We start from the raw sequence: 27,282 nt of genomic DNA, 5'->3' as shown, positions 1-27,282 counted from the left end.
TTGCAAAGTCATATTGTTGACTGTCAGTTCATATTCAACTCATGACCCATGTCACCCAAAAGACCAAAACACTTGCGGTGTGTGAAGAATCTTTTAAATGTTTTTGAATGCGTTCAAATAATGTTTAATCTGTTATATTCTTAATATGCTTTCAAGAATGTATTAAAGTAAAAACAATACAATTGTTTCTAAAGACAGAAATACATCTGATCTGATAGTTCATTGAGGATGTATCAATAAAAAGTGATCATGCCTGTTTGTTTTGATATGAAACTACCATCAACAAACTAATTAGCTCACCTTACCGTTGTAGAAAAGAGCTAAGGCATACACAGTACTATAAGCATATTTTCCAAAATGTTGAGCCACCCCTTTAATATTCACTTGCATTCACTTCTGTACGTCAGTTAATTGGTTTTCTAAGTTTCTTTTACTACAGGCCGAGAATCCCTAATTAAACTTTTTGCAGTCTCAGCTGCCCCAAATAGTATTTTGTGTGCAGAATGAACATCCCAGCATTTAGTTCTCTTTAGTCAATGTAATTCCCTCTCTCTCTCTCTCTCTCTCTCTCTCTCTCTCTCTCTCTCTCTCTCTCTCTCTCTCTCTCTCTCTCTCTCTCTCTCTCTCTCCCTCAGGACTCTGCCATAGAAAAAGTCTGCCTACTCCAGAATATGCCTTGTCTCCATGGTAACATTCCTCAAGCAGACCCAGGAAATATTCAGGCCAAACTCATCCACTCTTGTCCAACCTATACCTGATCCTGGACTGTTCGGAAGAGGATTTTAATTGCCATTCACACAATTTATGATCCCACAATTATTTGTAATGTTCTATTATTCCTTTTTATGATTAACCAATTAGAATGCATTCACAGAGGGAACCTAACACTGTGCAAAATGTAGGCCTGTGTTGATGACTTTAGACTTTCTAATCACTTCGGATTACAATGCAGAGGATTCTCCACACTCTTTATAAACGGTCCCCTTAAGCCAAGAGGAAGACGTCATCAAAGAGTTTCGCTTTCCTTTGATCATCATGTAAGGGATGTACTCATTCTTGAGACAAAGCCCATAGATTGGGCAGAACCAGTCCAATAACTGGTGTGAAAGCAGCCTCTAGATCAGGACCAGGGCCAGGATGCACCAGCTGTTCAGCCAGGTGCTGGGCCAGAGGGATCTGTCGAGAGCAGGGGACCTGTTTTCTCTGGAGGACACAGAGATCGAAGAATGTTTGTCTCAGGCTCTGGACCAAATCAAGGCCATCTCATGCTCACAGGTCAGCAAGCATGTTTAGAGATGCAGAACCAACACACACACACACACACACACACACACACACACACACACACACACACACACACACACACACACACACACACACACATTCATTTATTTCATTAAGGGTATGTAAACAAAGGGGGCCCACCGTAGCTAGCAACATGTCTATTTGCAGAAACTAGGCTGTGTATAAACACTGGATTTTTTTTCTTCCAGCGCAGAACACAGTTTGGACACATGTAGATCATGAGGAGATATTCACTCATTTTGACAAAAAGGGATTTTGACAACAAGTTTCTCCAGAATCGCTTGACTCAACCTTTTAAATTCATTGTCATTAATATCCATAATTCATGTTTTTTTGTCCTTGGTTTAATCCTTGTTGTGTACATACATTTGCATCCTCTTACTGTCTTGCCGGCCGACAGGACTACTTGACCAATGACAACGACCAGGCGGTGGTGGAGATATGCATCACGCGCATCACCACGGCCATAAGGGAGACGGGCTCCATCCAGCAGCACAGCACTGCACTGGTGGCTCTGTGGGAGTCCTGTCTGGAGCATAACCTCACACCACAAGGAGAGAACACAGAGGACACGCCACACGCCAAGATAGCCTCTGACATCACCAGCTGTATCCTGCAGGTAACACACGTACACACAGACGTGCGTACACACACACACACACACACACACACACACACACACACACACACACACACACACACACACAGACACACACAGACACACACACACACACACACACAGACGCGCATACATACACACACACACACGCACACACACACACACACACACACACACACACACAAAGAATGGCAGCCATAGCGCTTAGTGTGCAAGTTGTGTGTTCATCATTGGTGGAGAAAGTTTTGCAACTTTAAAAAATAAGTTTTAATATACAAAATCGCAAGAAAAAGTATTTTTTTTAGCAAAGTGTGATTAACGAAAAGTAAAAAATATTTATAATCAATATAATGCAAGAGAATTGCCCCTGCCAGTTTATTATATTGTTATATTATTATAACTGAGCATTATTGGTGGAGGTGGAGCAAACTTGAACCATTTCACATGCATTTGTCGGTTTAATCTAAAACAGTGTATGTACAACAGTCCCATCAATCATAGTATGCCCATCCAGATGTATCTTGTGATCCCTATACTGTATGTGGTGGTGGGCTATTTTAAATTTAATCCCTGTAGATTACAGGCAAATCATTTGCCACAATTATTCAACCATTTTAAACACTAAAGCACAGGTTAGAAAGGCATTCTGGGTATTCTGACATTTGAGGAAAAAATGGGTAAGTTATAACTTTTTAACATCCATCGTCCAAAATATCCACAGTTGGATTTTTTTTGGCTTTAAGAGCAAATATAGATTATATAATCACTGCAGGGGGGCTTAAAAAATGTAAATCTCAATATCTTTCTCCATCAGAACTCCACAGCTTAGAAAGGCTTAAAAGCAGGGGGACTCTCTCTCTCTCTCCCTCTCTCCACTTCCTGTGGGAATGGGAATGTGCTTAATACCACAGTAATGAGACTGATTCTTGATGAAAGGCACACACACACACACACACACACACACACACACACACACACACACACACACACACACACACACACACACACACACACACACACACACACACACGTAGAGGTGAGACTTAAATTACTGACAGCACTTTCTCCCTCTAACTTCACTCTGTAGCTGCTGTTTGATATCATTCTACCTATTTCCCCTGTCTGGCTTGTTCTTCCTTACTTTCTCTGACTGTCTTTATCTCTTCTCTGATCTCTTCCGCTCTCTTTCTCCTTCCTGTCATCTTTTAAACTACAGATGCACAAACACTCGTCTTACCCTTCCACTGAAACTCCCACGGGGAGGAGAGCAAAAGACTGTAGGAAGACAGGTTTTTTTTTGCACACTGCACACATTTATGGCTTATGACTGCATCTTCAGAATGTGAAATATATATATATATATATATATATATATATATGGACTGCTGTTTCTGACATTAAAGTGACTCTGTAAATATGAAAGAGTGAGAAGGGCAGCCGAATAAATACATCCTTACATTGGGAACCTGTGAGGGCGTTCCTGGGTAAAAACTGTACTGTAAGTTATTGACTGCCAAATGACTGTAATGTTGTATAAACTGATTGATAGTTTATCAATTTTACCTAATTGGTGGAATACTAACGTTTTTGAGAATACGTTGCACTGTATTGCCATCCTGTGGCAGCTTAGAGGTATGACAGACAGAGAGACAGAGAGTGAGTGAGACTGTTCAGCTCTCCAAAACTTCAACAGCAAAATATCAGGATAAAAGGCATTCTGCTAGAAATAGACGAGGAAGGTTGACCTTGAAAGTGGCTACACAAGGATAGATTTCTGATGATGTAATTATCATACCTTTACAAATAAATATCCAGAGGAGTGAATTTAATTAAATCATTAATCCAGCTTCTCTGTCTCTGTCTTTGTCTCCCTCTCTCTGCCACACACACACACACACACACACACACACACACACACACACACACACACAAACACACACACTCAAACTCAAATGCATTGTTCAAACTGACTTGGTCTCAGTCTGTCCTGTTGAGGGTGCTAGTGCTTTTCCTAATGTTTCCTTCCACCACTGTTCACAGCGTGTGTGTCTGCATCCTCCAGTACAACAACTATTCCACTCCCTCCTGGTATCTGATACTTTTTGTCCAATATGACTGAAAATCTTTTGGATGCATACTTAGACTTATTGATATTACCGTCGCTAATGCAAAACCCAGGACCTTAGAGAGTTGGATCCCTACCCCCTTGTATGTACAAAGCATGCAGTCTCCTCAAACCTATTGTCTTTTTTCTTCAGAACTACAGTTGTCCATCGGTCATGGTGCTGGCTGTCCCTGTAGCGGTGCGCTTCCTGCAGAGAGGGAACAGGGAGCTGAGCAGGAACATGTCCAGTTATCTCTCTCTGGCCGCCATAGCCAAGGCCGACCTGCTGGCCGAACACACAGAGGCCATCACACACAGCGTGTTGGGAGGTAGGACACACACGCCAGTGATGTGTGTGTGTGTGTGTGTTTGTGTGTATGTGTGAAGGAGCTTTGCAAGGAATCTCTGCTTAAGAATGAATATGAACATGATTCTCTGACTAGGTCTTACTGTATTAATTTAGCTGTTAATGGTTGACATGTGGGTTTTGCATGTAGGGAATAGGGATATAAGTTTTATGTTCTAACTGTAAGGGCTGTTAGCAGACCTACAACATTAGGGTCAACTGCTTTACTGCATTGAAAACTGTTGTAATCTGCATTAGAAGCAGCAAACTACAGTCTTATCCTATCATGAGCTGTACTGAATAATGTTGAACTGATTGGCAGCTCATTGAGGAGAATAGTGTTTGGTAAATAACAGCTGTTGCAAATCATCATTTCCCTGATGGCCTCTTTTGGTTCAGCATGGAAATTCATACTTAAGACGCAGTTATCATGCGGAAGAAAGGATAACTGTTGTTTATTATTGTGCAGCTGATTTTGTTTCTGTCCATGTGTGTACTGCGTAAACAATCATTTTTATTTATCTGTACTTTATTTTTTGGATGAAAACAGATGATTAAGGTTGAATGCTTTCACTGATTTGCCACACAGCGCTCTATTCATTTCTGTTCTATCTCGTCTACACGTTATTCTATTTGTGACTTATTTCAACCAGATTTTACAATTCACACAGCCCCACAAGTAATTCAATTTCAAACAAAAAAGTGGGTTTTGTTCCAAGGATCAAATAATGTGAATCAAGCTAAAGTTTGTAAGGAGGTCCAAGTAGTCCTCAAAAAGCAAGACTAATGTGTTGTAAAACAATATACTTCCTCCAGGAGTGAAAGGTGAACTTGATCTAATAAATATCATCAACAACTTCCCTTCTCAACAGTTGAGGTCAGTAAAGTGGCCAGGAGAGGTCAGTAGTAAAACAAAGCTATTTCCTGAAACCTTTTTTTCTGCCCTGGTAATCCTTTTTTTTTTAAAGAGATGTTTTTCAAGCTCATTAGTGTAGTGTAGTGTCTACGAGGCAGTAGTTTGCTCTGCCTACCTAATAGAGATAAAGTTTCCCCCTCAGTCTTTGGCACACACACACACACACACACACACACACACACACACACACACACACAGACACACACACACACACACACACACACACACACAGAGACACACACACACACACACACACACAGACACACACACACACAGAGACACACACACACAATAGCACGTGGTTGCTAATCACCTCCCGCTGCACCAGATTGAGGCGCACCGCACACCACGGTGATGCTCCCACCGAGCACATTTTCTGCCAGCAGCTCGGCACATGAAACAGCTTAGCTCTCCGCTGTCTGACTTCATTTTACAAGTGAAGTTTAGCCAAGGTTCTGTCACAGGGCGCCACATAGTTGGTAGACACTTTACACCTTTGGTTCAGAAAACTGTGCAGTGAAAAAAGAGATAACAAGTGGTCCTTTGCCAAAGGGAAAAACATTGTATTCTGCCAACTGGCAACCAGCGCTTTACCTTGTAAGGGCTCAGAGACAAAAACACACACCTTTTTTTTATCCCTCCCTTATGTGATACCTGTATAGTCAATATTTGTGTATGTGTATTTCTGTGTTTTAGTGTTGGTCCTGCTTTGACTGCTAAGGAACAACATTACAACTTGAATGTTGCATATTACCACTGGCTCTGACTCTGTGACACATGCTAAAGTCATCCATCCTATCTCATATAATAGAATATACGGTAGATGCAAATAATATAGTCAGGTTGGATCAGTGTTTCGAGTTTACATTTCATAGTCCACACACAACAACTATCAAATTCCCAATTTTGTACCTCGGGCAGTGATACAGTCACAACGTTTGTTTCAAAAGCTGAAAACCTGAAACTTCTTTTCAAGAGATTTGTGACATCCCCGCCTGCATCATCACATAATAAGCACTTTACGGGACACGGCACAAACCTTGCCTTGTTTGTAAACGAAGAAAGAACTACGAATTCTAAGAGAGATGAATGAGAAATAGAAGACGAAAGGGGAGCAGATAGAGATAGAGAGATGGAAAATGATGATGAACTCAGGATGGGCCTTATTGAAGCCAGAATATCACACACACACACACACAGACACACAGACACACACACACACACACACACACACACACACACACACACACACACACACACACACACACACACACACACACACACACACACACACACACACACACACACACACACACACACACACACACAAACACGCACACACACAGGCACATACTGAGAGTGTAGGGAGGATCAAAGTAAACAAGGCTCGCTGGAGGGCTTTATAATAGCGAGTTCAAGATGTACAGTATGTTTCCTCAGGTAGTTTTCTTTATGCCTATAGGTACTTTCACATCCCTCCCCTCTTCTCCCCTCACTACTGCAACTCCCTGCAAAGGTTCATCTACTGTGCTCTGAACATTTCAACCTCATGTTGCTTTTTTAACAAGGCTCCACGCCTCTCCTCCCCTCCTCTGGAAAACCCCAACATAAACACAACACAACATAAACACATAAAACCTGCAAACATAAGCCTGCAAGAACTGTGCGCTTCACAGCTTGTAAGAGCAATAACAGATGACCTCTCTTTTTTTCCCAGCAGCCCCTCTGTTCAGGATGTGAGCTCATGTAATGGGGTTTGGGTGATGTGGACGATGGGGGTGTGATGGGTTGATTACACGATGCAGAAGGATGGATGGACTGTCCATGTGTTTGTTTGTCTCTGAAGTTTCTGAGCTTTTTTTTCCCTGCGCAAACTTGTCCGTGTCCTTTGGAAGGCAATGTGTTGGCACATGAATTGGCTGTATGTTTGTGTTCAGCTTAATGAGGTTGTGTGTGTGTGTGTGTGTGTGTGTGTGTGTGTGTGTGTGTGTGTGTGTGTGTGTGTGTGTGTGTGGCTGTGCGTGTGTGTGTGTGTGTGTGTGTGTGTGTGTGTGGCTGTGCGTGTGTGTGCATGTTTACTAGTTAGTTACTACAGGAAGTCCGCAGCAGGATCCCAAAAAGGAGGTTTTATAGTTTGTTACTGTAAACCACAACAGTCATTATCTGTCACAAACACAAACACACGCTCCCAGCAGTACCTGCAAACTGAAACATGTGGCATTCATTTAGCCTCATCAGGATTTCAGAGCCAAGAGTTCCTTCCTTTTATAAGTAAAAAAAACTATCTTTAGTTAACACTGAGAATTCGGAATGTGTCAACTGTCAAAATTATACCTATTTTTGTATTATCTCTCGCTGTGAAACATGTAGTTTCTGTGCTCTGTGCTTGTAAGGATAAGGGAAGAGAGAGTGGGAAAATCTGGGGGCCCTTGGATGGAATTCAGCGGAAGGATGACGCTTATATTTCGTTTACAGTTCGAGGAACAGTTTGAGACTGTGCAGAGTTTGTAGCTGCAGTCAAAAGCTGTTAGAACAAGATGTGCCACATTAAACTGTAGCATTTGCAGTGAAAAAAACAACAACAACAAAAACACATTTGCCTATAGTTGCAGATGCGTTTTCAGTGTCACTGCAAGGAGATTATATACTGTATTATATTTCATGAAAGTATTGTTATGGCAGATGTCTTGATTCTATATTTGATGTGATATACTGTATATCATATTCTGTGTGATTCAAACTTTGCAATTTTTCTATGGATGGATTTTTATTATTTATAGATAAAAATGTAGTGGTAGCTAAAACACTTCTTTCTCAGTACTAGATAGTAACTCAAATAGAAAAACAATTTCATTTTCCACCACATTGTATTTTCAAATGTTCATCTATCTATGCTATGGAATTATTTTCTCCTTATGTAAAGCTCTTTGAATAATTATAATTTAAAAAAAAAAACATACACCGCCTAGTTAAACTCAGCTTTTTATTGCTGTGAGCTTTATGAGGAAAACTGAAATGTCAGTCTTCATATATTTTAGATCCAGCAGCTTTGGTACAGTGTTATTTTGGCCAAATGACCTTTTCCGTAACAGTTTTTTAGAATTTCCTTTAAGCAACTTTTACTTCGAAATCCGTCGGCAAATGCAGGAATTACTGTTATGTATGTTGGTTGATTCACAGTAGTAATCCACTAACTCTAGATTTGATGGTTAGATACCTGGGTTTTCCTGTGCACATCACTTCAGCAAGACACTGATCCCTAAAATTGCTCAAGATGAGGAGGCCAGCACACTGCATGGTAGCTCTTCTGCCATTGGTGAGTCCGAGAACTTCCAGCCAAAGGAATACACTATAACTTGACATGTTTATTCAAAGCTCACGCTCCATTCATCCCATCTTGTTAAGCAACATAGATTTATATACAAAAATACATTCAGTTTCACAAGAACAACAAAAGCGATTTACAGTATAATACAAGGCAGAAGATTAAATTGTGTAAACATTGTCCCCGGTTTCTTTTATCAAATTCAGAAAAACATTATGTCGATCTCACATTACAAAGTAAACAAGTAAGACACACATTCATTAAATGAGAAACCCTAAAACAAAATGAACCGATGACAAGAGAACTACTGACATGGAACTATAAGTATATGAAAGTATGATTGTAAACACTTTGATCAGTACAAGTTTGGAAATGTAGGTTCTTAAAATGCTTTAAAAGCATTCAAAAGTCCAAGAAGGTGATGATGAAAAACAATAAGTTGCTAAAAAAAAATTAATTTGGTTGAAAACGCTTAAATTGAAAGAAAATACAGCAGTTTTTAGTCACTCAGCTATTTCATACGTGTTGCACTGCACATTAATATGGCACCTTTGCTTTAGGTTGTAATGAAGATATACGGTCGGTACATGATGTCCGACTACTAATAATTGTACCTACAAGAATGCAAGAGAAGAAAAGCAAATATTTTAATATATTAATGTTAAACTGCATTTGCATTGCTAATGGATTAACTGCACTTGTCATTTATTTACAAATCTATAGAGAAAGAGACAAAATGCACTATGGCTGTTAAAGATACGTCAGTCTACAGTTACCAGCTAATCCACTGTAACTGTCCATAACCTCCCTGTTCCCCCTCCTTTCTGCTGATTACTCTGTTTACTGGCTCAGAACCTGTTCCCTTTCACAAAAGACTCTTTGTCTTTCTTGCAGTCTAATTAAGTCTTTGGTAAATAGTGCTTGCAGCAATGTTCCTGCTACTATACACGTTTTCTAAGCCGGTTGTGTGTCAGTGTGTCTGTGTCTGTATGTGTAATGGCCTCAGTTCAAACGCTTATATTACAAAAATAAACTTAAGTCCGTCACAGCATTTTTTTTCACACTCATCTCAACATGTCCAGTAAACTTCATTGCAGCATTATTGTGCATGGTAATAGTGATGGAGATGCTGAAGAAAATATCATGTCTTGATAATAAAATAATAACTCAATATTTAACTAAAGGAGCACAGATGATGATGAAAGCATTTTTAAGTCAATCTTTTCAGTTTTAGACAGTTAAAGCTTATTGCAATGTTGCTGATATTCACAATGATGATGCTGATGACCATTCCTAGCATGATGAACATGTTAACTGTTAGTTGATGAACTGAGCGCCTCCATGTGGCACCATCTCTGTCACTCCCCAAGCCACCAGGTTCCCCCTCTGCTGGCAGCCCTGGCCCTCCGCCAAAGCCAGGTGGGAAATCTCCTCCTCGGAGAGCATCCTGTCCCACATGTTCACTCCTGTCATCTTGCCCGTGAACGCAAGCTTGGGATCGAACCCTCCCTCGAACCCTGGCACAGCGCTACCACCGCCGTTTGGAGACAAAGAGCAGCAGCCGTTCTTTTCCTGTCCCAGCTGCAGTGAGCCTCCGTCGGGTAAGACGTGTCCCTCAGCAACTCCGGCTGTGGAGGCCACCTTTTTCCCTCCTGCCCACAAGGACGCCAGGCCCTGATTTGATGACCAAGCCCCACACAAGTGGATCCACTCGGATGGGCCTCCTGGGTTCACAACACCCCGTGCCTCAACCAGGTGAGCCTCTCCTCCGATGGTAAAGAGTGCAGAGGTTTGACCGAGAAGCAGCTGGATCTCATATGGGTTGCGGCGGTTTCCATAGGAAAACAGCACAGTCTTGTTGGAGACGGTGGTCGGCTTCACCCACATGCAGACAGTGAAGGCGGTGACAGAAAGAGGCACATCTGGTATGACAGAGGTGTAGATTCGGCGGGAACGCATGGGCGAGAGGAGCGCCATCTCACAACCTGCGCAACAAGAAGACGTGATAGAGTTTTCATTGACACAAAATAAGAATGTTCATTTCATATGAAACTTAATGTTGCCTTTTTTAAAGTAAAAGTCCTTAACTCCTCTTACTTTTGACTATTGAATACCCTAAATGAATCAAGTCATGTCTACTAGTCATAACAGAAGTCCTAAGGCATTTTATATGAGCAAACTTGGTAGGAAGACCATGCCAAACATCAGCACAATTTTGAAAAGTATGCTGTTAGCACTAGTAAGTAACATTCTCTGTTCAGAGATACGGATAACATTCAGTGCTAATTAGTGTTTAGAGGTATCAATACATTGATGGTAACTACACCTGGTCTGTATTACTATGTCAAACCAATTTAAATGTATATGGCATCTTAAAACACTACATGGTCAATCGAAAAAACTCTACACAAAGAGGGAAAAAAATGCATGAAGTTGAATGCAAAAGAAGCCATGCGTCATCCACCAACAATGAATTGTACTGTTTGCTAACAAACACTTGTAGACATTATAATTTACCAGTAAAGAGAGGAAAAGTGCAGATCAAACAACTTATAGCAGGAAAGAACAAGGTGCCAATGTTGGGCGTAATTAGGGGGTTTAATTTGCAGGACCATACTTTTGTTTTCAGAGGTATCATTATTGAACAAAAAAAAGTCTTGGGCTGTTTTAAAAGAAGTTAAAGTTGGAAAGGACATTTAGTATTTGTATTTGTGGTCGAGTAGGTACATCAAAATAGAGAAAAGAACCGGGCCTGGAATTGAACCTGGGGGGACTCCACATGACATTTCAATGCAGAGGTCTACATTGTTAAATATGAGGCCAACCAAATTAGAGCTACAGCTAGATAAAGTATTCTAAACTCTGTGTTACATATCCCTAGTAGGACTGGTGCATGGGGAGATTTGAACTATGCCACATTTATGCATTTTATTGGATTATTTTGCCACGTAATACAGATAAAAGTCTCATCCTAAATGGATTGGAAATGCTTGTTAAGCCTTATTATGATCACACTGAATTCTGTTTTGAAAAAGTACATTCAGCCAGAAGTATTAGATTTTATTAAAGCTCCCATATTATACACTTTTCGATTCTATTATACACCATATTATATGGTCTTAGTGGTCCCTAATACGTTTTTCTTCAATTGTTTGCTGAAAAAAACTTTCAGATAATTTATTGTACTATGCTGATGTTCAGCTAATCTCACAATGTCCTATTTTTTAAAAAGAGCTGCAGCTCCCCTCGTAAATATACAATCTTTGAGCTCCCCCCGCCCCCTGTCCGGAAGCGAAGCCAGATACGCCTCGCCCTCTGTCTGTTTGTAAACAATGATGACGTATAGCCTGTTAGCACAGTTAGGTTTAGCCTACCCATGAGAAGAACCAAGTCTAGTGCTAGTAACGCACTTTGAACAGTTTGACATGACCTATCCTTGTCTACATAAAAGACTATGTTCATACAGATGCACTGACAGCCACACGCTAATGGAAACGGCATGTTCACAATAAAAATGCTGCAAAAGATGGTGGCTACTGCGAAGCTAGCTCGGGAGCTAGCTGCTAACAATACCACTAAAATCAGTGAAAAATTATCTTCAAAGTCAGACTTCTTCGGTATACCTTCCAATCCTTTGTCCTGTTAAAAACGAGGCATTTCCAGACTGGTGTGGGGAATAGAAATATGTTTTTATGAGCAAAAGCTGAATGCTTGTCCCAAAGCTAATAGATATACACCAGTCAGGCAAAAATACCAATAAAAACATTTCTTTCAGTTTCACTGTTTGAAAAAAAGCACAAGTAGCTTCCTATCCATTGTGTTATTAAAAACGAGGCTGCTGTGGTTAAGATAAATTAGTGGATTATGCAACATTCATCATGTTTTTCCGTACTACAGGCATCTTGTCGCTTAGCAACAAGCAAACAACATGGGGGTGAAGGAATATTTTTCGAGAGGATCTCGGGGCTGTGGACCAATAAGAAATAGGGGGGTGGACTGCACAGTGGAAGCTTCTGGCTTTCCAGTTTTTGACGTCAGAAACAGGGGGGGATTCTGACTGGAGTATATTGGGTGGAGAGGTGGAGGGTTTCAGAAAAGGGGAGAGTGAGAAAAGGAGAGAGCTTTTTTTTTTGATACTTTGGCAGTCTGTAGGCACACCGTAGACCCATAATTATGTTCAAAAACATAATGGAACGGAAAAGTGCATTTGCACTATATGGGAGCTTTAAGTAAAAGACAGTCAATTTACTTCCCAGTCATGTGGTAAGAACATGAATCATGGGAGGTTTTCCTGACCCACCAAAACCCAAACACACCTCGCTCTCCCTTCTTGTCACTCACTCACACAAGACAAGAGAAACTGTGGTATTTGTTTTCCCTTGAGCACAACCTTTTCGGGCAACATATCTTCCAGTACATAATGCAATTCAGACCCTTTTTATGCTGATGAGCTCTGTTGGTAAGTAGTTTGTGTGTGTGCTAGTGTGTGTTATCAAACCCAACAGACATGTAATTAATGATGTGAAAAGCTCTTGCTTATATTCTCAAAACCGGTATCCTTTATTTACAATTCTTTTTCACTTTCTTTGGAGTTTTCCCTTCATAATTTTTTATCTGCATTGGTCTCTCTCTTTCCTTTCTCTCTCTCTTGGCCTCAGTCTGCCCTCTTTCCCCTCACCCCCCGGTTCTCATTCTCTCCCCTCGTCCACTTACCAGACACTGATAAAACCAGACATACCAAATATTGATGTTACATCGGTCCTTAAGTTTCTGCCACTCAAAACATAATGGTGAAAAAAAAACATTTTGAACTTGCTTTGTGTGCATGTCTGTGGGGTGGGGGGATCATGATGGTTTCCATCTGGTTCTGCTGCTTACACAGGGTGTTTTGGTGTATTTGGGTGTTTTCTCTGTATGTAGGCCAGCTTTACATCTGTGGACTTTAAAAGTGTGTGTGTGTGTGTGTGTGTGTGTGTGTGTGTGTGTGTGTGTGTGTGTGTGTGTGTGTGTGTGTGTGTGTGTGTGTGTGTGTGTGTGTGTGTGTGTGTGTGTGTGTGTGTGTGTGTGTGTGTGTGTGTGCATGCAATAGACAAGTAATATACCTTTCATATATTTTTTCAGTTTTTATTGAGTTCATTCTGGAAATTATGTTGTCTATCATGTGTTGCTTTAGTTGGACTTAACTTGGTCCAAGTTTAGTTGCTCACACCAATTCACTTAATCTCTAATGTAAACAGCTCAAGGCAAAGTTAAGTGAGCCTCATACGATGGACACAAACATGCCCACTATCCAAGTCTTCTGTTGTTTGACTCTAAAGTATTGACTGAGACTAATGTCGGTAAACTGTTGGGAAAAGGACGGGTTGTTACTTGAGGATGACAACGTGCCTGAAGACAGACAGAGTAAGTGGAAAGACAGAGAGTAGTTGCTGGACGTTCAGAGGAAAGTCCTGCTATAGACTGGGCTCATTCTTCAACTCAAAGTGTGACCTGATTGTGTCAACGTTGAGAAAGGTGAAGACAATTACCAGTAGCAGAAATTGACCAGGTAAAGACAAACAGAGGGATTGCTGATGGTAAGATAGACATCTCACCTGCGGGTAGGTTTCTTTGCGTCGATGACCTCAGCACCTTCTCCAGGTCTGCCCTCGTCTGTTGCAGTGCAGCCAGCACCCCGTCTAAAGACACCTCTCCTGACGTGACCTCTTGCTTCCTTTGCCCTGCCCCTCCCCCTTCTGGAAGCTGGGTCCCCGTCTTTGAATTGGTCCCTATACCGGCTCCTGGGCTGCTGAAGCAGCTGCTCTCCAGTTTGGCAAGCCGGGATGTTTGCATTCGAGCTGCAGAGAGGAGCTGCTGTAGCGTGGACTCCAAGTGGTTTGGATTTCCGGCAGAATTCCCATCACTTACCGCATTCTGATCTTTTAGTTTGAAGCGGTCCAGTGTTTCTCTGAGACGGCCCTCCATATGCAAGGCCATCTTTCTTCCTGCTGCCTCCACTGCAGCCCCACAGGAGCCACCATACTGGCCTAAATACCTGACCAGAAATACCAATGTAAATGATTTGAAGGTTTTCAACTCATAAAACCAGTGATATCAAAACTAACTGCACAGAGCTGGAACTATTGTCAAGTAATCGATTAGGTCATGGAAAGAAGAACTACTGTCAATCATCATCATTTAATTAATCGTTATGGTAAGCAAATACATTTGAGAGAGGCCTTTTCCCCTCTTAACCAACATTTTATTGACCAAACAATTAATCATTTGATCAATAGATAATTGGAAAATTATTTGATAAAGTCAACAGTCATTCGTTGCTACCCTATTCCTAAGTACCTCTCTGGATCAAGAACAGCAATACTACCATTTATATTAAGTTGTAAACTTTGATCACCAGTGTAGCAAACCTCTTAAATGCATGCATAAACCTCCATAAAGTCGACAGATAAATAGATGCATGTAGAGCAATATAACAATAAAATACAGAACTTGAATTAAGATCTGAAAAGTTGATTTTAAATCCTGACCTTCTCATATTGAGACTTGAGCTTCTTGATTCTCATTGTTTTAATTTACTGGTGACCTGCTCTGATACATTTGTCCAACCAACCTGAGAATTTCTCCGCGCAGTGACCCCATCTCCACCTTGATGATGTCATCGGCATACTGAAGCAGCATGTTCTCCCTCATCTGACTGTTTTCCAGCATGGAGAACATTTTATCCCATTTGGTCATGTCTGGAGAACTACAGGGGGCTGGACTCGGAGTGGCTAGGGAGAGAGGGATGGTAAGAAGAGAGAGAGAGAGAGAGAGAGAGAGTTAATATATCAAACAGAAGATGAAATCAGGAGGGTGGTTCTATGGCATGCGTGTCGGGGAGGATTTCCTTTCGGATTGGACATACTTCATACAGTATCTCTTCCAGTTTTGACAGGAACTTCCAGGTCATAATCATAAGGAGAAAGTCTGCTGGAAGAGCAATAGACTATATACAGTAGGTTGTGCAGGATGAGGAGGTCCTTATTTAGTCAAGGCAATAATGGTTGTACATGGTTGGACAGAAAGTCAAATGAAGAGCACGTTCGGGACAAGAGAGGAAGTGAGGGTTGTTAGGGGAGAGATAAGACCGTGAGAAAGAAACTGTTAGTCACAATCAGCTCATTAACCACTTTGTTTTTTTCCGACACCATCGTCTGGCTTCCTGTGTAAAGAAGGAAGGTAAAGAAAAGATTATTTGACTCTGAAAAGGAAAGGGAAGACCTGCAGAGAGTATAGGGGGAAGATAACAACAGAAGGGATAAACATAGGGGCGGAGTTAAAACAATCCGGTGAGTAAGAATGTGTGTCAGACACACTGTTCTGATTAACGTCTGAGCCCCTCAGACTTTGTTTATACCTTCAAACGTCTTTCTCGAGGGGCATTATCACAAGGCTGCAGGGATTGTTATGGCCACCTCTTCTCATGGTTCAAAGTCAATGAGGCAGAAGGTTCATGCACGCTGACTTACTAGACTAAAAGTGCGGATCTGTCAGAGGTTTATAACAGATCGGGGAGTATAGATGTTCGCTTGGTTGCACTTTTGACCCACTGAGGTTAAGGGCTAAACTCTTACTCATTTTGAATTGATTAATATTTCTGCCTGTTTAGTTTGATTTACAATTACTTTTGTGTCTTTTCAAGAGGATGACTCGCCTCTCCGGGGTTTTTACCTTGCAACTGCAGGAATGAATCTTTAAGTAGACGCATATTGTTCATGCACATTTATTTATCTCAACATACATTTTAAAATGGGCAGATGGATAAGTACCCAATGGGATAGAAGTCCACTGCTTCATCTCCACCCGTCTGGACTACTGTAATGCCATCCTCACAGGTCTCCCCTCCAAAACCTTGGACCGACTGCAATATGTTCAGAACTCAGCTGCCAGGGTTTTAACTGGCACTAAGACCTGGCAGCACATCACCCCCACCCTGATGCAGCTCCACTGGTTACCAGTTAAGTCCCGGATCAAGTTCAAAATCCTCCTACTCACCTACAAGTCCCTGCATGCTCTGGCCCCCCGTTACCTATCTGACCTCCTCCATCCTTACACCCCCCTGCGGTCCCTCAGGTCCTCTGCTAAGGACCAGCTGGCAACCCCCCGCACCAGACTCAAGACCTTTGGGGACAGGGCCTTTTGTGCGTCTGCCCCCACTCTGTGGAATCTGCTCCCCCTCCATATCCGCTGTGCCACTTCAGTGGAGCCTTTCAAGAAGCTCCTGAAGGCACACCTCTTCTCAGAGGCCTATGACCTCTAACCCGCCCCCACCCCTCTGTGTACACAAACACTGTACTTCCCCCCCTTTTTTGTGAAGCAACCTTGGGTACCTTGAAAGGCGCTATATAAATTCAAATTATTATTATTATTATTATTACAACCTGAAACCCTTCTTCTGCTGACTATTGGACAGTTGTCAACATAGTTTACATTCTCTTTAAAATGAACTGTCATGACCTCTCTCGTGTTTCCTACATTCATTCAAATTCCACTAAGAGATTCCGACGATCTCAGCAGGTCAGAAGCGATGATCTGTGTCTTCCTCCAGGCATTCACCCCTCCCCTTCCTCACTGTACTCACCTTATTTGACAGCTTCTCCTCATTCCAGCCAGACAGATATGAACTTCTAAAAGTGTCCTTCTTGCTCCCATCTTATCTCACTTTGGCAGGCAGAAACAATCCTCATGCTTGCAACACAATTCGTATTATTTTGTTCAATCACTCTCTAGTGTTGCCTTAAATCAAGTTTAATTACATCGCAGGCTGTGCCCAGACCAAACATTTTGCTGCTTGTTAACTGTTGATGCAGCAACAAATGCAAAACGCAAGCTGCGAGGGGCCTTGGCACACACACACACACACACACACACACACACACACACACACACACACACACACACACACACACACACACACACACACACACACAAATACATGCGCTACCATTATTATGCTTTACTCTCACAGGCATGCTTTCCAAACTATAGCTCAGAGAGGAGTTTTATAATGATATGCTGTATTGTTTTACAGCCATTGGTGGCCAGTCACTCGTGCTGTAATATGAAGCGGATACTGTAATATGCGCCGGTCCTGGTTGGCAGCTGAAAAAAGCCCTCTGCTTTTTCTGGGCTCAGATATTCTTTGATGCTGCTCATCTCATACACAAACTCTGTCTCTGCCAACAGGCTGTGTACTGAACATACTGCAGTCCTCCCTTCTCTTGTCTCTTCCTCTGTATTAAAAGCATCTAGCTCATTCAAAAAACAAAAAATACTCCATAAAATGACCAAAGCAATCATGAAAAAAACAATATAATAGCCATGACTCATCTGTAATGTTAACAAATCACCAAAGCAATTAATCACTCCCCTCAAACTGTAATTTCTCCTTCATCCTTCAGTTTTTGTTCTTCCACTTAACCATTCCATATTCAAAAACAACATAGCAACATAGATGTTTTTATCCGTTTGTTTTCTCAAGCTATTTGTGTCTGATACCTATAGTTCAACTCTTCCGCTCTAGGGAGAGTGTCAAATGTTGATTTCCAATGACCGAGGCCGAACATACAGGCACAGTGGATATAACATCCTGATCTCGCCTCTCATACGACCCCTAGGCATGAATCCTACATCAAACCGATTTCACGCTGCAGAATTTAGATAAATTGTAACCGCCGTCAACATATGGGAAATCGTAACCGCACATGCTCAAATGTTTTAACACTTACTCTCTGGCGTGTCTCCCTCTGTGATTTCATTGTAGTAGGTGTCAGCGTAGTTGACCTCGATATCATCCTCGTATGCCAGAGCCAGACACACACACGCCGACAGCACACACACAACCTGGGGGAGCCTCCACCGAAACATGTTGCTCCTGTTGACCGAGTGTGTGTGTGTGAGAGTGTGAGGATGAATGAGTTTTTCTCTGGTGTATTTCAGTTCTGTGTCCTCTTGCCTACTTGCTTGTGTGAGTGTGTGTGTGTGTGTGTGTGTGTGTGTGTGTGTGTCTGTGTGTGTCTCTGCTGCTTATCTCTGTATGTCTGTCTCACTGTGTAGAGCACTGCAGGTCCACCACTCTCTTTTTCAACCCTCTCACTCTCCCGAACAGTATTTGTCCCTCCTCCCTGATAACTCCCCACCTCTCCCCCACTCTCTCTCTCTCTCTCTCTCTCTCTCTCTCTCTCTCTCTCTCTCTCTCTCTCTGTATCTCTCTCTCTCTCTCATTAAATGCTGAGCAATCGTTTGGCAGGAAGCCCGTCAGTGTAGAGTTCTCCAAACAAAGAGAAGGACAGCTTGTATTACAATGTATACAATCCATATGGGAACTTTCTATTGATTTACCTTATTCATTCATAAACCATCATCAAGTCATCCCTTCATACTTATTCTTAAAGCATAACTGTTTATTACAACTCACAACAGAAGATGATGAGATCTGGGAACACATACATGGTTATTAGCCATACTATCTAAACTTTCGAAACCATTTGTTTAAGCTAAATCCAAAAGTGAGCAACATTCGAAATTTTGACAATATTTCGAACGTTGCCCCCCTTGTGAAAACGTTTGGGTTTTCACAAGTGTAGAAACGTGAAAGCAGTGGTGCAGCCTGCGAGCTTGGCGGTGAGTAATGCGTCGTTGGAGGTGGCCTGTATGTCGTAATCAGATATTACATGCAGCTCCTGTGACTCGCAGAGAGAGAGAGAGAGAGAGAGAGAGAGAGAGAGAGAGAGAGAGAGAGAGAGAGAGAGAGAGAGAGAGAGAGAGAGAGAGAGAGAGAGAGAGAGAGAGAGAGAGAGAGAGAGAGAGAGAGAGAGAGTGGGGGAGAGGTTATACAAGGGGGAGGAAGCAGGGAACATAAACTTTTAAGATTTATGCCCCATGCAGAGATGGTGAAAGGTGTGTGTGTGTGTGTGTGTGTGTGTGTGTGTGTGTGTGTGTGTGTGTGTGTGTGTGTGTGGTTGTGTATGTGTGTGTGTGTGTGTGTATGTGGTTGTGTGAGTGGTTGTGTGTGTGTGTGTGTGTGTGTGTGTGTGTGTGTGTGTGTGTGTGTGTTGAGGTAATTTTGAATGGAACCCAGACATCAGGTACTCTGAATGAGTGTATTGTTCTCCTGCTTTGCTCTGTTTATATGTTTATTTGTCAGCATTTGTGTTTGTTCATAGTTGTGTGTATATATTCTATGCGCATTTGTATGTTGTGCGTTTGTGATTGTGTGTGTGTGTGTGTGTGTGTCTTTATTCGTGTGTGCGTGTATTTTCAAGGGGATGGAAATAATGACTTCCTCATGAAAGTTTAGGATTTGCCCCCTCTCCCACCCTCATCTAGTTCCCCCATGCCTCCATTGTTCCGTATGCCTGTGTCTCTCTTTCATTGTGTCTGTTTTCTCTCTTTCAGAGATTTACTGAAACACACACTTGTTCACTTGTGATCTGGGTAGGAACAGTCTATTCATTCAGACATCTGCACAGAGAAAGAGAGACAGAGTTTTGTTGCACAACTACTTCACAAGAGCTGTTTAAAGTTCTGATTACGTTTTTATTTTCTCTGTATGTAGGCCAGCTTTACATATGTGGACTTTAAAAGTGTGTGTGTGTGTGTGTGTGTGTGTGTGTGTGTGTGTGTGTGTGTGTGTGTGTGTGTGTGTGTGTGTGTGTGTGTGTGTGTGTGTGTGTGTGTGTGTGTGTGTGTGTGTGTGTGTGTGTGTGTGTGTGTGTGTGTGTGTGCATGCATTAGACAAGTAATATACCTTTCATATATTTTTTCAGTTTGTATTGAGTTCATTCTGGAAATGATGTTGTCTATCATGTGTTGCTTTAGTTGGACTTAACTTGGTCCAAGTTTAGTTGCTCACACCAATTCACTTAATCTCTAAAGTTATAAAGAAACCACACACTGTAGTGTCTTGAATCTGAGAAGAATTTGTTTTCACTATCAGTCCAACAACAGTTCTGTATTATCTTATCTTTTCATGCATTTCTTGGCTTCTGTTACTGTCTTTAATGGACACAAGTCTCATTGAATATCTGGCAATGTAAACAGCTCAAGGCAAAGTTAAGTGAGCCTCATGCGATGGACACAAACATGCCCACTATCCAAGTCTTCTGTTGTTTGACTCTAAAGTATTGACTGAGACTATTGTCGGTAAACTGTTGGGAAAAGGACGCGTTGTTACTTGAGGATGACAACGTGCCTGAAGACAGACAGAGTAAGTGGAAAGACAGAGTAGTTGCTGGAAGTTCAGAGGCAAGTCCTGCTATAGACTGGGCTCATTCTTCAACTCAAAGTGTGACCTGATTGTGTCAACGTTGAGAAAGGTGAAGACAATTACCAGTAGCAGAAATTTACCAGGTAAAGACAAACAGAGGGATTGCTGATGGTAAGATAGACATCTCACCTGCGGGTAGGAACAGTCTATTCATTCAGACATCTGCACAGAGAAAGAGAGACAGAGTTTTGTTGCACAACTACTTCACAAGAGCTGTTTAAAGTTCTGATTAAGTTTTTTTTACACACTCTGTCTATAAGGTGCACACTTATGTAGACATGTGCTGCTGCTGCCTTCCTATAGGTTTTTCCTCAGTAACAACATCAGATAAGGTGTGTGTGTGTGTGGGGGGAGGGAGGGAGGAGTGGAGGGGGGTGTTGTGATGCACGTGAAGGTGTGTGTTTCCCCCAGCAGCCTCAGTGAAGAAAGACTTCCAAAAGCTGCTGACAAGGCAACTTTTTAAGGTCACTAAATTAGACTGGCTGCATTTATGTTGAACATGTGAATTGTGAAAAAAAAAGACTAATCTAAAGGCTAAATTTCAGATATGTCACTCACTCAGTAAAAGTGAAGGTATAAAGCTAAGAATGGTATAATGTCTTATAGAGAGACAGAGTGAGAGACACACAAATATTACATGCTGAAAGGTAGAAACAACAAACGTGTGGGAATAGGCACCTTATGTGTGTATGTGTGTGGTGTTAATGTTTCCACGTCCTGCCTTATGACTGCTACCTGAGGCAGAGATAGGCTGGAAACATATCTTAAGAAATCATGTTAAGATATTATTTTCCACAACATTGTATTATATAGTTAAAACATTGACGATCGAATGTGTAGTTAACCTTGCAGGGCTCCAAACCTATGATACATCAGGGGCTTTTACTTTAAGATGAATAACACAGAGGGAGAACTTTGCATTGCAACACAGGGTCAGTAGGGCTTCTGAGAGGGAGAAGAGGCTCATAGGGGGAAACAATGGGGAAACTAATTCACCTTATTACATTACAGTTTACATTACATTACCTTGTAATGTACCTTATTCCTATTCTTGCTTCAAACACATAACACAAAAAATCCACAAATCCGTCATAAATCCACAGAAAAAAAGGTATTTCGGTCAATATTGAAATGGATATTATTTTCTATAATGAAACCATCCTGGTACACATTGACTACTGAGAACAGTATTGTGTTCCTTTTTGACCCTTCACCGATGATTTGGGTTATTGGCATTACATGCTGTTTCATGTTTCTACCCGAAAAGGCTGAATCTCAGGGGGCAAAACAGTGAGTTTAGAGGTGAGCTTGTGTTCTGGGGAAGAAAATGACCACGGACATCTGTTCAAACATAAGATTTAGGTCTGCAGTCCCAAAACAGGACATTCTCAAACTGCAATGATAAGTCATGGTGTGCATGGGGTCAGGTCTGGTGCATGGATCAGTGGATCTAGAGTATTTGAATGGTCAACATGCAGATGTCTCAACGACACCTACAACTGCGCTTACTTTTTGCTGACTCAGTAGTGACATAAGTGCTCAGTCCTGTGTTTGCTTGGGACTGGTCATAATGTGAATGGGTCACTGATGAGTCTGGCATTTATTAGTAATGGTATTGGAAGTTCAAGTCAGATTTAAATAGAACATTTTGTCACACCCACTCACAGAGAGAGTCCATATGGGGGAAGTCAAGTAAAGGTGAAAGGGGAGGATGGTCATTGAGTTTAAACTTTGCAGGAGAGCAAGTCTGTGTGTATATGGATATAGTCCATTGAACTGCTATGGCGCACATCTGGCTTGCTGTTATGGGCATACACTTTACGATTTGATATATAAAATGTTGGCAAGTGTACACAGCATGGACATCGCTACATGTCTTTCTTGGCACTCTGGTAACTGGATCCCATCCAGGGAGCTGGCAAGTCACGTTGTCCCGAACATTATTTATATACTGTGTTGCGGGGGTGGGTGGTGGTTGGGTTGGGGGTTCACTAATGCAACAAAAATGCACAAAATGCTTTCTGGGAGAGGTTTCACTCAAGTCTCTTGCCCTTTTGGATTTGACAGTTTATCCCCGCCCTCTCCAACCTGTCCTGAGGTTATTTGAGCTGGGTGATAAACAACTTTACAGACCTTCACACATGTGTGGAGTGTTGGAAGACACAGAAAACACGTTTAGGTCGTAAACCTATGCGAAAACATCCCTATGGATTTCAGTTGTGCTGATCCTTACATGTGTGTCCTGTACAATAACCTCCCTTTCACAAGAGTTGACTGTTTAGGTGTTTCTTTTGGCAAGTTAATGTACGTTGTTGGATATCAATCCAATGTTCCTATCCAAAATAAAGCTGCAGCCAGATGAATTAATAAAAAAGATTGGAGCATTTGTTGAGAGGTTTTTCAAGCAAAACTGGCAGGGAATTTTTTCCCATTTTGGTACTATGTCTTTATGAATGGTGATGTTCACCATCATTTTGTACAGACATTCATTGTTCCCAATTGATAAATCCTAATAACCCTAGTGATCCCCTGGCTAGCAATGTTTACAGCGAATGAACAAGCATATCCCCCATGACGGCTTTATTATCCTCTCATGGCCTTTATTGAAGTATTTTGCTCAGGCATTGTAATATGGTAGCGACAAAGAAAGAATGTTAAGTTAGCCAATCTCTGTATTAAAGTAATTTATTTTATTAAAAGTTAAGTTGTCTCTCCAGAATTGCTAAATGGTTTCTTTTTATGACTCACCCTAGTTTTCCATCTGAGTCACTTTGAAAAATCTCTTTCTTTTCGGGAAAAAATATTTGAGCGAGGGAAAAATGTTGCCATTGTGTAAGGAACCAAATGTCCTTTCAAGATCGTTAACTGATATTTGTAAGTCATGATGATGGGGTGGGTGTACAAAGGTATGAAGTTCAGTTGCACACACACACACACACACACACACACACACACACACACACACACACACACACACACACACACACACACACACACACACACACACACACACACACACACACACACACACACACACACACACACACACACACACACACACAGAGTAAGTTAAGGAGTTACAGTCAGAGTCAAAGAAGTTGGTTTCACAAACAAGATATATAGTACAACAGGTGTTTTAAAAAAAATCAATAATCAAAGGAGTACATTCAGTCCAGCCAGGTTGTGCCGCACATGTAGGCTACTGTCTGTATATTTAGATGTTGATGGGTGTGCACCAAAGGTTAGGCTCTATAAATCCTACCCTGTGTGTTTCTATTCAGACTTTCGTCTCCTCCTGCCTTTTAACATTCCTCTGAACAACTTGTAAAAGCACCTACCTGAACTTGAAGGGTTCAGTTCCCTCCTTCTGTACATGGACATGTATCTGTCTCATTTTAGGATGATTTGTGTCCCAAATGTAGAAATGGGTGTATGAGTTGGATTCTTTACGGTATAATCAATGATAACAGGGACACCAGGTGACCAGCCTCTAAATATTTATGTACACCCTTCATCTCCTCCTCTGCCTTTGCACAGAACAGCCAGTCCATTGTGTTTATCAGTACCACTCATCTGTTATAGGATAAAGCCTGTTATTAAAGTGATTAATAGCTGTAGATCACAGATTGGCTGAAAAACCATTTATTTTAGTTCCTGCTCTAAGAACTTGTCAAATATGACAACAAGTCCATCGTGTGAGCTACTACCTGCTTTATGGACCAGATGTTCATGATAAATACTATACATACTGATGAATGAATGCTGTAATTTTCACTTCAAGATGTCAGCGCAAGATAAATTCTGATGGTACTTGAATATCATTTTTTAAGTGGTATGCTATAGTTGGTCCACCACTTTCATCCAATGTATTAGATAGATTGTCAAGACATTGTGTGTGAACGTTCAAGGTCTCCAAATGATGAATCCAAAACGACTTTGATGATCCCCTGGCCATTTTTTGTAGCTCCACTTTTAGTTTCACATTTGAGGTTTTGAGCTAAATGTTTTAGCAACTAACGTATATATTGTTAAGACATTTGATTCAAATACATGTCATTGTTTTGAATTTTGAAGACTTATTTCCCTACTCAATGCACCTTGAAAGTAGCCTGGGAATCCAGACCCACATCTAGAACGATGTAGGGTCTGGCGTTGAGCAATAGACCTTCCCAACTCAAGGGGTGGAATTATCGCATGCATTTCAAATACCACTGCACGCAATAGGATAGCACTACTATGACCAATCAGAGCAATGAACAAGGTGGCGTATTAAGGCCCGTTTGTTTAGCGAACCGGTAAATCAAACTTTTCGACTTTCCACTTTCCGTGGTCGGTAGTCAAAACAGAAAATTCTTCTTTCTTGCTAATGAAAGATTTAAGTGTGGTCTTCCAAATCGTTAAGTGTTGAGGCCAAAGTCATTACAAACAACGTATCTGCATCCAACTTTGTTGTGTACGATCACAAATCATCAAACTGCCATCATCCGGTTACGTCCGCCCATATCAGATGGTACGATTTGATTGGTAGCTCCGAATTTTACGACATTGTTAATGTGCTCCAATGTTTCGTTGTCAGACTGGTAATCTTAGCAAATTTTAATTTGCCAGCGACAAGTCTGGATTTCCAGGCTACCTTGGAAGTGGATAAAGTTGTCGACAAAAATCAGACTAACCACCTTCCATTCATTACTTCCCCCATTGAACACCAAAGTCCCAAAACATCAGTACCATATATAGGCTACTTTCCCCATTGTTTAAATCCTACCACATTTCTGACATATGCCTTTCTATTCTATACAACTTTTATAATGAGCTCTTAAATGTTACTCTGGTTGCACATTAAACATACAATATGTTGTTGTCTGGCATTTGGGTTACTGTAGGACACAAAAGCCAATTGTTTGAAATGTCACCGATAATGAACCTGCCATTTCCAAACAAGAGTCTTTGTAAGCAAAGTGAATCATTTAAAGATGGTGCCTACGTGAGTTAAAAGGCAGTTGATTACTGCCGGGGGTTGTGTGGCGCTGCGTGCAGATCTATGAATGCCTTTATGTCTAATCATGGAACAACACCCATATTGACAACAAATGGAGAAAGATTTGTTTTCTCCATTTGTTGTGAACACAGATGTTTGTTTTTCTGAGGGAAAATAGAAGATATTGCGAAACAGGCATAATGTTAGAGTACAGCTACACGACGACAGACAGCTTAAAAATAAAGGCCAACTCTGGTTTCATGAAATAAATTAAATAAGATTTTTTTGAGATCAGGGAAGACAGCAACATTGATACAGAGATAAGGTCTGATGGAGAAAGAAACACATTCTTACATTTAAAAAGGTTCAAAGGTAGCCAAACCTATTTTGAATTGAAAACAAATTGCTTTAAGTAATTGTTACAACCCACAGAGTCCAGTAATGTGTTTTTCTGCAGTACAAAGCTTCACACAAAGTGAAAAGCAATTTCCTGTTTGGAGTTCAGAGTTTGAATGAGCAACTGTCCCGTCACTAGCCCTGCTTTGGTTTCATCAATTCAGTCCAATGTGGTTTTACATTTTCATCAATGTTGCCAAAGCACATCTTAGACATGACGTATTTGGTATGCTGTCTTGCGAGTTTTTCCACGTGAACAGTTTAGCCAAACACAGTGTGAATCAACTCCTCCGTTGAAAAGGAATAAAATACTGGTATTTTGGTTGGTTCATTTTGGGAAATCTTAATCTCTGATTTCTCATATTTCGGGTGATTGTATAAGACAACACATGTATGTGTCCCCTTATACAGTTCACTCTGGGCACAGAATATTTATTTCTGTTTTACTAATTACAATCCAAAATGGTGGTCCCTATGATTTTGTCGGTGTACAGTTTTGAATGTCTCTGTTTGTCTTACTAAAGGTGTTTATCTCTCTCTCCTTTTGGCAGGCAACCACATGCTGTTACGAGTGTTGCCGTCAGTGTACCCCAGGCAACCTGATACCATCCATTGTCACCTAGGCAACCTCACTGCGATGATGTCACAACTGGAGTCGCCAGAGCAACAACACCTGATCAGACTCATTCAAATAGTTGCAGAGCAACATCCACTTGTGAGTGTTTGTGTAGTTGTTTTTAACTTAGAAATAAAGCACAGTACATCATGGGCAAATCAAACTATCACCAGACTTTTTTTTATTATTTTTTTATAAACCCATGAGCTGAGTGAATTATCACACTTAGACCACGGTCACTTTTCCAGTGATTTAAACACAAATACATTTTCTTCTTTTCATTTAAAAACATTTTGTTGGCACCATCTTCATCAGCTTCGAGACAATTGTTTCAAGAACCCAATACATCCTTCCAGCTGTACAGTAAACT

General features: G+C 41.2%; 2 protein-coding genes across 2 annotated transcripts in view; one reads left to right on the top strand and one right to left on the bottom strand.

Annotated features, from left to right (window-relative positions):
• Window positions 1–1,137: 1,137 nt before the first annotated feature.
• The window catches only part of veph1 (ventricular zone expressed PH domain-containing 1), a gene marked incomplete at both ends in the record, with an annotated part of 64,351 nt that continues 38,206 nt past the window's right edge, over window positions 1,138–27,282 (top strand). Inside the window, 4 exons of the mRNA XM_080024844.1 lie at window positions 1,138–1,275; window positions 1,706–1,924; window positions 4,183–4,357; window positions 26,848–27,011. Coding sequence (XP_079880970.1) covers window positions 1,138–1,275; window positions 1,706–1,924; window positions 4,183–4,357; window positions 26,848–27,011 — 696 coding nt within the window. The remainder of the gene's footprint in view (window positions 1,276–1,705; window positions 1,925–4,182; window positions 4,358–26,847; window positions 27,012–27,282) is intronic.
• On the bottom strand, window positions 8,419–18,675 carry ptx3a (pentraxin 3, long a). The gene is made up of 4 exons (XM_080053588.1): window positions 18,383–18,675; window positions 15,226–15,385; window positions 14,210–14,649; window positions 8,419–10,600 (listed from the first exon to the last, which is right to left on the bottom strand). Exons 1-4 carry the CDS (start codon window positions 18,519–18,521, stop codon window positions 9,933–9,935), a joined length of 1,407 nt encoding a protein of 468 aa, XP_079909714.1. The 5' UTR covers window positions 18,522–18,675; the 3' UTR covers window positions 8,419–9,932.

This window comes from Ammodytes marinus, assembly GCF_949987685.1.
Source record: "Ammodytes marinus genome assembly, chromosome: 3".
NCBI classification, from domain to species: domain Eukaryota; kingdom Metazoa; phylum Chordata; class Actinopteri; order Uranoscopiformes; family Ammodytidae; genus Ammodytes; species Ammodytes marinus.
The sequence above is the reverse complement of the archived record's forward strand: the minus strand, read 5'-3'. Positions and strand labels throughout refer to the sequence as shown.

What these genes read in the sequence shown, in the direction of transcription:
- ptx3a (XM_080053588.1), bottom strand. Translation starts at nt 18,521, where the DNA reads ATGTTTCGGTGGAGGCTCCCCCAGGTTGTGTGTGTGCTGTCGGCGTGT. An exon ending in AGAGGGAGACACGCCAGAGA is followed by an intron (nt 15,386 to 18,382) that starts GTAAGTGTTAAA and finishes CTCTCTCCCTAG; the next exon opens with CCACTCCGAGTCCAGCCCCC. An exon ending in GCAAAGAAACCTACCCGCAG is followed by an intron (nt 10,601 to 14,209) that starts GTGAGATGTCTA and finishes CTTGTTGCGCAG; the next exon opens with GTTGTGAGATGGCGCTCCTC.